We start from the raw sequence: 12,948 nt of genomic DNA, 5'->3' as shown, positions 1-12,948 counted from the left end.
ACAGTGGGTTGAAGACACAGCTTATGTTTGATTGTGTGTAAATACAGAGAGTTAGTTGGGTTTATCTGATAGCCTGGCAGAAAGAGAGAGGAGCAGGACAAACTGTTTTCAGTAACTGTGCTGTTCAGACACCTGATAAGATGGAGAGTGCTTTGGAACTACTGATGTGCTTTGAATAAGAAAAGAATAATCAGGTCCATTGGCACTGGCTTATCAGGAAGGAAGTAAAATGCCAGCACTTTTACATGAACAAAAGGAAATGTTTTAGGCACTTTGGGCCATTTTTTCCCTTAAAATTAAATAGCAGGGTGCTTTTGAGTGTGCTGTAATGAGTAGAAGGATTTATTACCTTGACAGAATGACAGGTGAATGTGTTCAGAGAGGAGTCCTCAGCAACAAGAACAGCTCTTTGGATAAGTGGCCACATCTATTCATGCTTTTGGTAGAGATTCAGGAATTCTCTCCTTTCTTTCTCCCTGAAGTGCAGTGGCTCACTTACAATGTGCAGTTTTTCAGAGTGTCACACACTTGTGCATTTTGTAATATCCTGGCAGCATGTTTGATATTGGGTGTGTAACAGGCTGTTCATAAAATAATGCTGGATCATTGACTGGTGTGTCCTCTGCCTTCAGTCCCTGGGTATTTTCATGTTCCAAAAAGAATATATCTCAGCCTGTGCTGGGAAGGGAAGGTGTGATTCACCATTAACTTACCCCAGCAGGCATGAAACATGCTCAGATGCACTATTATCTTCTCAAAGTTTACTGATTTTTATTTTTGTACCTTTTCAAAATTGATTTCTAGGTTCTTTCACATGCTTCCAATTAATTTGAGGATATTCAAATTCGATGAATGATAGTGCATGAACATATTTGATTGATTTTGGATTCTAATTGATTCCTGTCAATGAGATCCCTGTGACACTCTGAAATCAATGATATGTGATTCAACCAAGGCACCACTGTTCTGTACATTAGGTAGCAGTTGGGAATTTAGGAACTAAATGTTCACAAGCTATAAATGGAGAAAATGTTTAGATTTCAATAGCCCTTTGTTTGGCATTTATTCACCCAAATATGTTTCTTGGGAAAGTTAGTTTTCCAAAGTGCAGGCTTTCAGTAAAAGAAAGGTCATTGATTTCAGGTTTATTAAATTTTAGCTAAAAACAACAGGCTCCATTTGGGTGTAAAATAATTTAAGTATTTCCTGCAGGCAACCTTCATGCTTTAGAGCTGTTGCTCAAAAGTTTCATTCTTCTATGAAGATGTCAATTGTAAATATAAAAATGCCTCACTGAAAATGGAATGGCTCAAAGATTCTAACTGAAATAAAAGTTCCTGCCTGGGGAAAGCACTATAATCAAAATAAAGTGCTCTTAACTGTTTTTCTTGTGGAGGCTGCACTTGAAACGAGTGCTTCAAGGCAGCAGGGTTGGTAGGGAATGTGAATTTTTATTCATTTATTTACCTACTCTCCCCCACAGATGATGATAGTCCAGCTTTGGAATCAGCAATACACTTCAGCCACTAATACAAGGCAATATGTGAGCTGCTGCTGCTTCCAAAATGCAGTATCCTGGCATTTCAGTCAACTTTATAATCTGGCAAAAACCCACTTGGCAATATTAAATTCTAGCTTCTGAAGCACTTTTATTTCTGAAAGCTTTTGATGTCTTTTATATCTTTTTAGCATATATTAAATTTCTTGGGAGCAGTGGCCAGGATGTACACTTGATGGATGACTGGGGTGGGGAGTCTCCCCCCACCCCCCACATTTTTTTCCCCTCCCCTTTAATTTTAAAAAGAGGTGTGATAACTGTGCATTAGGTAATGCTGGAACATGAATCCTGCAGGTGCAGCTGTTTGACAACATTAATGTGGGGGGTTTGTACCATTGGTAGGCAAGTTAGCAGAGATTTACCAAGCTGAGAAGGACAGCCTGCTGCCAAGCTCTGGCATCTGTCTTAAGAAATCTTTTACTTCAAGGATGCCCTGAGGAAAATGATGGCTGGATGCTTTTCTAAAGGCACAAAGGGCCTGTTTTCTCTTCCACAGCATTCAGAATGGGACTCCTTGTTCCAGCCTGCCTGCTCAGGTTTTTGTGTTGCTGGGTTAGGGTTTTCATGTGGGTTTTCTCCTGGGATAAAGTTGTGTACAGTGAATATTGATTATTCATCCCATGTCTGGTTCACTGTCTACATCTTGAATTTAACTCAGAGTCTGTGTAAATGAGGAATGCATTGAAACAAAGTCAGGGATCCTTCAGTGACTTGTTTTTGTGAGTTCAATCTTCTGAGACCTCTGATGAGTCTGGCAGGGCAGTGCCTGTGTGCAGAGGGGCAGGGAAAGAGAGTCCCAGCACAGCAGCAGTGCCAGGGAGCAGCAGCATTTGGCCTGTTGAGAGCTGCTCTTTTTCTCCTGCCCCCCTCCCCTTCTGGGCCTCGGCTGAGGCCTCAGTGCTCTGGGCCTTGGTCCCTGGGCTGGGCTGGGTCAGTCCTGTGGCCATGGCACTGCTGGCATGACCTGGGCTCCACTGCACTCTTTCCACCACACACGGGGCTCCATTTGCTCCGGGCACAGCCTGAAGCCTCAGCTCTTCTTCTCCAGGGCTCTCAAGAACAAGGCCAAGGAGCAGACTCTCCAGAGGGTCCTTGCCTTGCTGGTTTCTCCCTGGAGTCCCTGTGCTGCCCTCAGGGTCCCACTGTGGGGGCTGAGGCTGCTGCAGCTGGTGCTGGTGGTGGCCAGTGCCCCTGGAGATGGCAAATGGGGCCTGAGGAGCCCGGGGCCGATTCTCTGCTGCTGTGCTGGGGAGCGGGGCTGGCCCTGGGGCTGCAGGAGCTGCCTGAGCTGATGATGTGCTGAGCATTGCAGCCCCAGAGGGCCTGTCCCTGAGCTCCATGGCCTCCATGTCCTGCTGCAGGGCAACACCTGAGTGTGCTGCTCTGCTGGGCTGGGGCAGGGGCAGGGAGATGGGGGGACCAGGGAGGGGCTGGACTGGGCAGTGCCAGGGAGGGGAAAACCCCAATGTTGAGCTGAAGTGTGTGAGTGGGCAGGGTGGGGGCTCTGCAGGGCTGGGGCACCTCTGGAGTCAGTGTTTCCCTTGGCAACACACCTTATCTCAGAGGGGATAGTTTTGCAGAGTTGGCTTTTCCCCCTCTTTCCCAAGGTTTTCTCTTTTGTTTTCTCATCCCCTGAGGGGAAAAGGGGGAAGGGAAGCACATGCTGATCTCTGGTTTTATCTGTATACAAAAGGGAGCTGGGGTGGGGAGGGAGGGGGGAAACAAAGCGATTTCTCCCTCTATTCTCTCTCTTTTATCCCATTCCCGCCTCCCTCGCCACACCCCGGGCGACTGTTTCACCGCCGCCCCTCCTCGCCCGTCCCGCGGGGCAGCTCTTTTAGCTCCGGGGCGGCGCAGACTCCCCCGGCGCGGCCCTTTGGTTTTCCTTGGTTTATTCTCCGGAGCTGATTCCGTTCCGAGCTCGCCCCCCCTCTCTGGCGACCCCCGCCAGGGCCCGTCCCGGGGCGGCTCCTTCAGTGCCACGGGCGGCGGGGACCCCTCGGGGCGGCTCCCCCAGGGCCCCGCCCGCCGCCGCCGCTCCCCGGGGCCCTCCCCGCTTCCTGCCGGGATCGGACACCGCCGGCGGCCCCGGCCCTGCCGGGCTCCATCAGCCTGAGCAATTGCTGCCAAGGAGGGGCCGGGGGCTTCCTCTTGGCCTTCGTCTCCCTGGCGCTGGGGCTCGGCTTCTACCTGCGCCAGAAGGTGAGGGGGGTCCCAGGGGGTCGTGTGTCCCCCCAGAGCGTCTGTGCCCCCCCGGGGACCCCCCACCCCGGTGTCACCCCCTTTTCTCTCCCCACAGAGCTCCTGAGCCGGCGGCGGCCGCAGCCCCTCCCCGGGGCCTCGGGCCCAGCCTGGACCCCCCCTGTCCCTGTGAGGATTTTGGGGGGGTCGTGTGTCCCTCCCTCCCCTGCTGCCACTCCTGATCCCAGGAAAGCTTCCCAGTTCTCCCCAGTCCCGGTTATTGGGGGGCAGTGGGGAAGGGGCTTGGGGGAATCCCAGGGGGTGGAGCCGAGTTTGGGGGGGACAGAACAGGCCCCGGGATGGATCGGGAATGGGGACCCCCCTTTGTTCCCCCCTGTCAGCCCGCTCTGGGGGGGCTCTGGGAGGGCACCTGCCCCTCAATAAGGCACCCAGCACACTTAGAAAGGTGCTGGGAACCCCCTAAGCCTCCACACAGGCTCTGGAGGACTGCCTACACACACTCAAAGCCCACCCAAGACCCCAGCCAACCCCTTCTCTGGGGGGACTTCTCTGGGCACTGGTGGTGCTGGGAGCCCTCCCGGCTGCGGGCGAGGAGCTCTCGGGTGAGTGGGGGGTGGGAAGGGGGTGGTCAGTGGGAAAAGGGGGGTCAGAGGGGACAGAAGGGGTGGTGGGACCCCAAACTGAGTGGGAGGGGAGTGGGACCCCCCAAAAGTGGGGGGAGGAGGGGCACTGAGGATGCCCTCTGGAGCCCTGTCAGAGCCCTGACACTTCTGGGGTGACTCCAGGAACAGCCTTCACTGGCCCAGGGACATTCATCTCCCCAGCCTCACACACATCCCCTGCAAATGGCCCTGTCTCCTCCAACACCCTCCTCTGCCTTTCTGGCCTGGCCCTTTCATTCCACACCAGCAAAGCAGCCTGGGCACCATCTCACCTGGGCACTCAGAGGGCTTCTGTGAGCAGCAGTGGCAGATTTCTCTGGAAGGTGCATTTGTCCCCTGTCCCATGGCACAGGGCACAGCTCAGAGTGTGAAAACACTCCCAGGCACACACATCCTGGAGAGCTTTTTCAAAACAAAAATAGGGAGAGGAAGAAGAAAAGAGGCCAAATTAGAGAGATGAAAGGTGCCCCAAAAATCAGGAGCTTCCTCTGAGCCAGGTTTCCATAACTGAATCACTGATGGGATATTTATTTTGATAAGTAGCTGCACAAAACTATTCATGTAGGCAATGAAAGAATCAGCTTAATAGAATATATAGAAGGTGTTGTCAATGGAAACAAATGGAGAAAAATTGTTGAGATTAAAAAAAATAAAAAAAAAAAATCAAAGGTCTGTCAATGCTGGCCAGGAAGCCTTCAGCAATTATCAAGAGTTCTGTTCTGCAGAGGTTTCAGGTGTCTCCTAAATTCCACACTCATGGCTTCAGGCCATGACTTGCCAGAGCAGTGCCAGAGCTGGCCACTGCCCAGAGATGCCCTGGGGCAGCTCCAGTGCCCAAGTGGGACAAGTGGCCCAGGGTGTGTGGGAGCCCTTTGGAGCAGGAGCTGTTGGGCAGGAAGGGCCCATCTGGGGAGGGTCAGGGAATCCCCCCTGCAGCCCTGCTGCCCAGGCTGAGGAGGGTCCTCTCCAGCCCACAGCCCATCGTGTGCCCTTGGGGGCTGCGCTGCCGGGGCTGTTCCCGGGCACTGACTGGGGAATCTCCCGGGGTGCCCCGCGCGAGGCGGGGGCGGGGCGGAGGGCGGGCAGGGGGCGTGGCCGCGCGCTGATTGGCTGCGGCGGGGGTGTCTCCACCCGCAGCGCGCGAAGGGCGCCATCTTTGGCGCGTGGGGGATTCGGGGGCGGCGGCCCCGGGAAAAGCTGCGCTTGGGTGTGTGAGCTGGGGGGGTCTGCGGGGGGAGCGGGGTCTGGGGATCCCCTCGGGGGCTGCGGGGAGCGCGGCTGGGGGTGGAAAGGCTGGAAGGCTCGGGAGGGCTTAGCAGAGGAGTTCGGGGGTTCCCGAGGAGATTTTGAGGGGTCCCTGAGGGGGTTCGGTGTCCTGAGGGGCCCCGGGGGGGGGGAGGTTGAAGGTCCCTGAAGGGGTTTGGGAGTCTCTCAGGGAGTTTGGGTTACTGAGGAGATTGGGGGCTCACAGGTGGGCTTGGGGGATCTCTGAGGGGGTTTGGGGGTCCTGGGTGGGTTTTGCAGGGATGTTTGCAGCAGTTTTTGTGGTCTCTAGGGGGTTCCAGACGGCTTTGAGTCTCCCTTAGAGGGACTGGGGGGTCCCTGAATGGGCTGGGGGGGTCCCAGGTGTGTTTTGCGGGTCACTGAGAGGGTTTAGGGGGTCCAGGGTGGGGGGATGAGGTCTCTTAGGGGATTTGAGGGGACCTTGAGGAGGTTTCAATGGGTAGAGGGGTGGATTTCTGAGGGGATTTCAGGGGTTTTGAGGGGATTTTGTGGAGTCCCCTAAAGCCCAGCAGTGGGTTTGGTGGGTCCCCAAGACCCCAGGGGAGAAGTCCTAGGGATGCTCCCCAAGAATCGGAGGGGGGAGATATACTACATGCGGGTAAGGGGATCCCAGTGCCCCCAGAATATCCAAATAACCTCCAAGTGACCCTCAGTATAGCCCAGTAACCCCCCAGTGACCACCCAGTGTGTCCCAGGGAGCACCCAGTTACCCCCAGTATGGCCTGGTAGCCTCCCAGTGTCCCCCCGTGTGTCCTGGTATCCCCCAGTAACTCCACAGTTCTCTGCCAGTGACCCCCAGTGTGCCCCAGTTCCCCTCAGTCCCTCCCAGTGCCCTCCCAGAATCCCTCAGTAACCCCCAGTCCCTCCCAGTGCCCCCTGGTTCCCCCCAGTGTGTCCCAGTATCCCCCAGTAAACACCCAGTGCCCCCCAAAGCCCCCCAACTGTCCCCAGCGTGTCCCCAGATGCCCTTGGCCTTTCTGTGAGGGGGGGGTGTTTTGTGCTCAGAGGGTTCAGGGGGGGCTCCTGGGGTGAGATGGAAGGTTGGGGACATTAGGGATGGGGTTTGGGGACAATGGGGACAGTGGGGAGGGGTTTGGGGACAGTGGAATTGGGGGTGTCAAGGGGGGAATAATGGCCATGGAGAGGCCCTGGAGATGCTAGAGACACCAGGGGGGTCTTCAGGTGTCAAGGGGGGAATTAGGGACACCAAGAGAGTCTTGGGTTCACCAAGGTGGATCTCAGGATTCACCTGCTCATATTGCAGCCCCTCCTCTCCCCCACCAGGTGCTATTAACCCTTCCCAAATGTCCTCTAACCCCCTTTTTCCCTTTAATCCCCTCCCCCCACAGATCCCTTTGACCCCCCAATGCCCCCAAGACCTCCTTTAATACACCCAAAATCCCCAAATCCCCACCCAAACTCCCCCCCAGATCCCTTCAAATCTCCCCCAGCCCCTCCCCCCAAATCCCTCCTAACACCCCCAAAGAGGGATCACCCAGCACCCTGGGACAGGAACACAGTGGGCTGTACTGGGGACACTGGGCTGTACTGGGAGGGCACTGGGGGGGCCTCAGGTGTCTCACGACAACGTGGCCCAGCTCCAGGAGAGATCTGGGGAGCAGTGAGGAGGTACTGCTCTGTACTGGTCTGTCCTGATCTGTACCCCCAATCCCCAAAGCCCCTCCCCAGCTCCCCCAAGACCCTCCCACACCCCAAAGCCCCCCAGGCCCCCCCAGGCCCCTGACTTGGTCCTGCTGCCCCTTGAGCATCTGCAGCTGCTGCAGAACCAGGCATTTCATCAGCAAATGTGCAGCTGACACCAAGCTGGGGGTGTGTTGATGTGCTGGAAGGCAGGAGGGCTCTGCAGAGGGACCTGGCCCAGCTGGATCCATGGGCTGATTGCAAGGGGATGAGGGTCAAGCAGGCCAAGGGCCGGGTCCTGCCCTTTGGGCACAAGAAGCCCCGTCAGCCCCCCGGGCTGGGGCCAGAGTGTCTGGAGAGCAGGCAGGCAGAAAGGGAGCTGGGAGTGTGGATGGACAGAAAGCTGAAGAGGAGGCAGAGTGTGGCCAGGTGGTCAAGAGGGCCAATGGCTGGTGGCCTGTGTGAGGAAGAGTGTGTCAGCAGGAGCAGGGAAGTGATTGTTGGGCTGGAGTGAGCGCTGGTGAGGCCACCCCTGGAGTGCTGTGTCCAGCTCTGGGCCCCTGAGTTGAGGAAGGCCCTGGAGGGGCTGGAGCAGGAGCAGAGAAGAGCAGCGAGGCTGGGGAAGGGAGTGGAGCCCAAGTGGTGTGAGGAGAGGCTGAGGGAGCTGGGGGTGTTGAGGCTGGAGAAGAGGAGGCTCAGGGGAGACCTCCTGCCTGTCTGCAAGTCCCTGCCAGGAGGTTGGAGCCAGGTGGGGGTGGGGCTGTTCTGCCAGGAAGCAGCAGTAGGACAAGAGGGCTGGGTCTTGAGCTGTGCCAGGGGAGGTTTAGGTTGGATATTGGGAAGCAATTTTTTGCTGAGAGAGTAATCAGGCCTTGGAATGGGCTGGGCAGGGAGGGGGTGGAGTCAGCGTCCCTGGAGGTGTTGAAGGTGAGAGTGGATGTGGCCTCAGTGCCATGGTCTGGGAAGCACGGCGGGGTTGGATCCAGGGTTGGACTTGATCTCGGAGGTCTTTTCCAACCCAGCTGATTCTGTGATTCTCTGATTCCCATTCCTATGGCAGCACATGCTTGAGGCTCTATCCCCAGGGTGATAGAGATGTCTGTCCATATCTATCTCCAAGGTTAGTCTGTAAATGTGTGGTGTTAGAAAAGCAGGCTAAGTTGTGGGCTGGTTATAGAAGGAGAAGGAAGCCCAGAGGCCAGTGCAAGCAGGCAGCCCTCAGCTTGCACCTGATGTCCCCTCCCTGCAGGTTCCTGTCCTTGAGCCCAGGCCCTGAGGTGAGGCTGAGAAGTGGCGTGGAGGTGAGCCCAGAGCTGTCCCTGAGGTGAGGCTGAGAATAAGTGCAAGGCAGAGGTGCTGCTGAGGAAGGAGAGCCCCGTGGTGAGGAAGAAGGGAAACTGTGAGTGCCCATCCCCGAGCAGGTGCTGTGTCCATCCCCTGTGTGCCAGGTGAGCTGGGGCTTTGCTGCAGAGCTGCGGGCGCTGATTTGAGCGTCTCCAAGTGCTGAGATGGTGGGCACCCAGGAACACAAACTGTGCCTGGCCACAGAGCCTGCAAGGAGGAGCAGAGAGAGCCGTGGCAGTGTGGGAGTCCAGGTTGTCCCTGTGCCTTCCCCTGCAGGCCCTGGCTGTCCCTGCTGGGCCCCTGTCCATCCCCATCAGGTCCCTGCCCGTCCCCCCTGGGCTGAGCTCCCCCCAGGAAGTGTTGTGGAGCTGAAGCTGCTGCCATCCCCCCCTGCAGCCACTGCCCCAGCCAAGGGAGCAGCAAAGGCAGGGCCAGGAGCAGAGGCAGCAGCAGGGGAGCCCTGGGGGGGCCGGGAAGCTCTTGTGTGGGTCAGGAAAGAGGCGCTGGGCACGAGGCCGGGGCTGTGCTGAGCAGGCCCAGCCCTCACATCCCCCCAGCCAACGCCGGCTGCCCGGGGGGCTTGGGAGGGACCCCCAGCCCGTGTGCCCTACACTGAGCTGGCAGAGAGAGAGCCAAGGGACAGGGCCACGGGCAGGGCCACGGGTGAGGGACAGGCAGGGCCATTGCAGGGCCACGGTGAGGGCACAGCCTGTGGCAGCAGAGCTGCCCAGGGCCGGGGGCAGCCGGGGGTGTTGGGACCAGCCAGTGCTGGGGCCGAGCAGAGCAGGAGGCCTCTTGCAGACCCCTGGAGCAGCCTCCTACTTGCCAACCCCGCCCTGGTGGGGTGACACTGTCCCCTCCCTGCAGGACACTCCCCCAGAAATCTTCGTGGGGGCCTTTTGTGTCTGTTGCTGGTTGCTGATTGATGCTGGGGACCTGAGGGAGCCTCTGCAATCCCATCCATGGGGCACAATCTCCTCTGCAGAGCTTGACTCCCTGCAGACTTTGCAGGGAAGTCTGTGCTGCCAGCCCAAGTATGTCCCGACCCCCCGCACTCTCCCCAGGATATTTGGGACGAGTTCCCCCTTCCTGGGTACCCACAGGATGGGGGGGAAGGTGCTTGTTTTCCTGCTGTTTGTGTTGCTGCTCCGCCCCTGTCCCTGCCCTTCCTGCCGCTGTCGGGTGAGTGGAGCGGCCACGATGGGAAAGGGGCGAGAGAAGCGACTCAGGAGCCTGAGACGGGGGAGAGGAGAAGGGGAAGCCTGGACCGTGGGGACCTCTGGGATCCCTGGGACAACAGAGTGGAGAACGTGGAGAGGGGGAATGTCTGGGAACACGGCACCCGTAAGGCGAGAGTCACAGGAGAAGGAACCCTTTGGACCCCCAACACTCCCAGCATCCCTCAGTGGGACCCCCAGCATCTCAGACAGGGGAGACCCTCTGAACCCCAGAGGGTAGAGACCAGAGAGGGGGAACTTCTGGGAGAAATGTTTTGGCTAATCTTCATATTTTGGAGTATTTTTAGCTGAATTTCAACTTTTTGCAGTTTGAGGGACTAAGGGTCTTGCTATTTCTGAAAATTTTTTGCCTGAATGTCAGTGGTTTGGGTTTTTCTGAGCTGAATCTTGGTGTTTTGGAGGTTTTTATGGACAGAGGATGCCCGGTGAGTTCTAGAGATGGACTTGGGCAGGAGGAACCCCCAAGCCAACGCGCTCAGCCCTTGTTTTCCCCCTCATCAGGATTTGTCCTTCCCAAGGCTTGGGCAGATGGAGGAGGAGGCTGCGAGGAAGAGGAAGATGCCTTGGGCCCCCCAGGCAGGTGAGGAGGCAGTCAGTGTCCCTTTGGGCGGGTGTTGTGCTGGCTCTGTCAGCCGAGCATGGCCCCGGCTGCAGGACAACCCCGCTGGCGCCGCCGTCCTGCCGGGGCCGGAGTTGGGGGGATGTCCTTGGCCTTCCCTGTGGGCCGGAGGCAAATCCCCTGCCTGTCCTTCTTGCTTCCTGCCCCAGGCCCCGAGCTGAGGACGGAGAGCCCGGAGGACAAATCCCCCCGTGAGACCCTGGTGGGAGAGGCCGTTTTGAAGGGCTCCCCGGCGCAGGAAGGCAGCGGGGAGGGAAAGGGCCAGAGATCCCCCCGCAGGAGGGGCTCCAAAGCCATCCCAGGGTGCTCTGAGGAGGAAAGAGCCAGCCTGTGCTGGGAAGGCGGCCTGAGCTTGAGGGGGAGCTCTGAGCTGGTGGTCCCTGAGCAGCCTCCCAGCAGGGAGAAGCCCCTCAGGTGCTTGGAATGTGGGAAGAGCTTCAAGAACAGCTCCTACCTGATCCGACACCAGCAGATGCACACTGGGGCACGTCCCTACACGTGTGGGGAATGTGGGAAGAGCTTCAACCAGAGCTCCCACCTGTTCAAACACCAGTGCGTCCACACTGGGGAACGGCCCTACGTGTGTAATGATTGTGGGAAGAGTTTCAGTGACAGCTGCAGCCTGATCCGACACCTGCACATCCACACTGGAGAACGGCCCTACATGTGTGGGGAATGTGGGAAGAGCTTCAGCAGCAGCTCCAGCCTTATCCAACACCTGCACATCCACACTGGGGAACATCCCTACCTCTGTGAGGAATGTGGGAAGAGCTTTAGCAACAGCTCCAACCTGATCCAACACCAGCACATCCACACTGGGGAACGTCCATACCTCTGTGAGGAATGTGGGAAGAGCTTTAGGAACATCTCCAGACTGATCCAACACCAGCACATCCACAGTGGAGAACGTCCCTACCTCTGTGAAGAATGTGGGAAGAGGTTTCACACCAGCTCACATCTCCTCAGTCATGAGTGGACGCACACGGATGAGAGGCCCTTCCGCTGCACCGACTGCGGGAAGGGCTTCAAGCACAACTCCACCCTCGTCACCCACCGGCGCATCCACACCAAGGAGAGGCCCCACAAGTGTGGGGAATGTGGGAAGAGCTTCACCGACAGGTCTACCCAAAGCAGTCACCAGCGCCTCCACACTGGGGAACGGCCTTACAAATGCTTGGAATGTGGAAAGAGCTTCACCAAGAGCTCTAACTTGACCAGACACCAACGGACCCACCGGTAAGCGAAGCCCTACCAGTGCCTCGACTGCAGGAAGAGCTTCGGCCGCTGCTTCCACCCCAAATGAACCCCCTGATGGTGAGGCAACCCCTGGAGTCCAGTGACTGGAGGTCCATCCCTTTTGACTACAAAGGGCCTATCTCCTTTCACAAGGGCAGCCTCTTCCAACAGAACCCTTCTTGGAGGGGTGTGTGGAGATTCCTGCCTTGGCTGGGGACCCCCCAAGGTCACTGCTGGAGGTTGAGAGCAGAGATCTCCCCACGAGCATTGGTCTGGGGGAGTTCCATCCATGTCTAATTAAGAATTATTGCTGTTGTGCCAGCTTGAGTAGAATTGCTTCAACAATTGCTTTGTTGTAGAGCACTGTCCTATCTTATCCTGTACTCCTGGTAATTTTAGTGTTTCTACTGTGCAGTAAATAATTCTGATGAAGATGTTTTGTCTGATCATTTGTATCCCTAAATAAATTCCTTTCTATCAACAGATCTGATTTGCCATCATTAAAGCTGGAGGACAAAAATGATTCAGTCACACCTCTGTAATTCCTCTGAACTGAAAATGTTGGCATAATTCAAGGCTGAGATTGGATCCAGCAGCCCCCAGCACCACACAGGAAGTTGGGAGCTTGGGGGGCCAGCCCCCTTTGCCAGCCCCTCTGTGCCCAAAGACCCCCATGGGACCGTCAGACCCACCAGACCCTCTTTTCCACCCTTTTCCCTGTTTCTCCCATTTTCCCATTGTCCCCTTAATCCTAATTTTTCCCCCTGAACAGTTTTTGGGTCCAAATCACCACTTTTTGCTCCCTCTCCTGTGGGTGCTGAAGGAGAAAATGAGGCTGCACACACAGAGTTCCATTGCAGGACTTGTCTGCCCATCTTTCCAGTGTCCCCCTTTCATTGGGGTTCCTTTGGAAACAGCGCCTGGGCTTTGTCTTTTAGTCCACTGGAATTCCCAGCATGGCCCCAAAGCAGTGCCCTGATCCCACACATTCCCCTCCCCTCATGTGCTGGCTGTGTTCAGCCACCACAGAAAAACACAGGCTAACATGCAGAGCGTTCCAGGTGATTTCCACTTTGGCAAACAGCACTCTCTGGATGGAAAACACCAGTCAAGGCTAAAACACTCATTTTGGATCCTGATTAACTAAATGCAGCTGCTGCTGCC

The 12,948-nt window shown here is 56.6% G+C and overlaps 1 protein-coding gene and 1 pseudogene across 1 annotated transcript in view; one reads left to right on the top strand and one right to left on the bottom strand.

Annotated features, from left to right (window-relative positions):
* The window catches only part of LOC135405598 (zinc finger protein 850-like), a 598,288-nt pseudogene that overhangs the window by 188,328 nt on the left and 397,012 nt on the right, over nucleotides 1–12,948 (bottom strand).
* LOC135405256 (zinc finger protein 260-like) overlaps nucleotides 10,624–12,948 on the top strand; it is an 88,863-nt gene continuing 86,538 nt past the window's right edge. Inside the window, 1 exon segment of the mRNA XM_064639921.1 lies at nucleotides 10,624–11,828. Within this exon segment, the coding sequence (XP_064495991.1) occupies nucleotides 10,631–11,828 (1,198 nt within the window). The 5' untranslated portion in view covers nucleotides 10,624–10,630.

Source organism: Pseudopipra pipra, chromosome W, assembly GCF_036250125.1.
Source record: "Pseudopipra pipra isolate bDixPip1 chromosome W, bDixPip1.hap1, whole genome shotgun sequence".
NCBI lineage: Eukaryota > Metazoa > Chordata > Aves > Passeriformes > Pipridae > Pseudopipra > Pseudopipra pipra.
The sequence above is the reverse complement of the archived record's forward strand: the minus strand, read 5'-3'. Positions and strand labels throughout refer to the sequence as shown.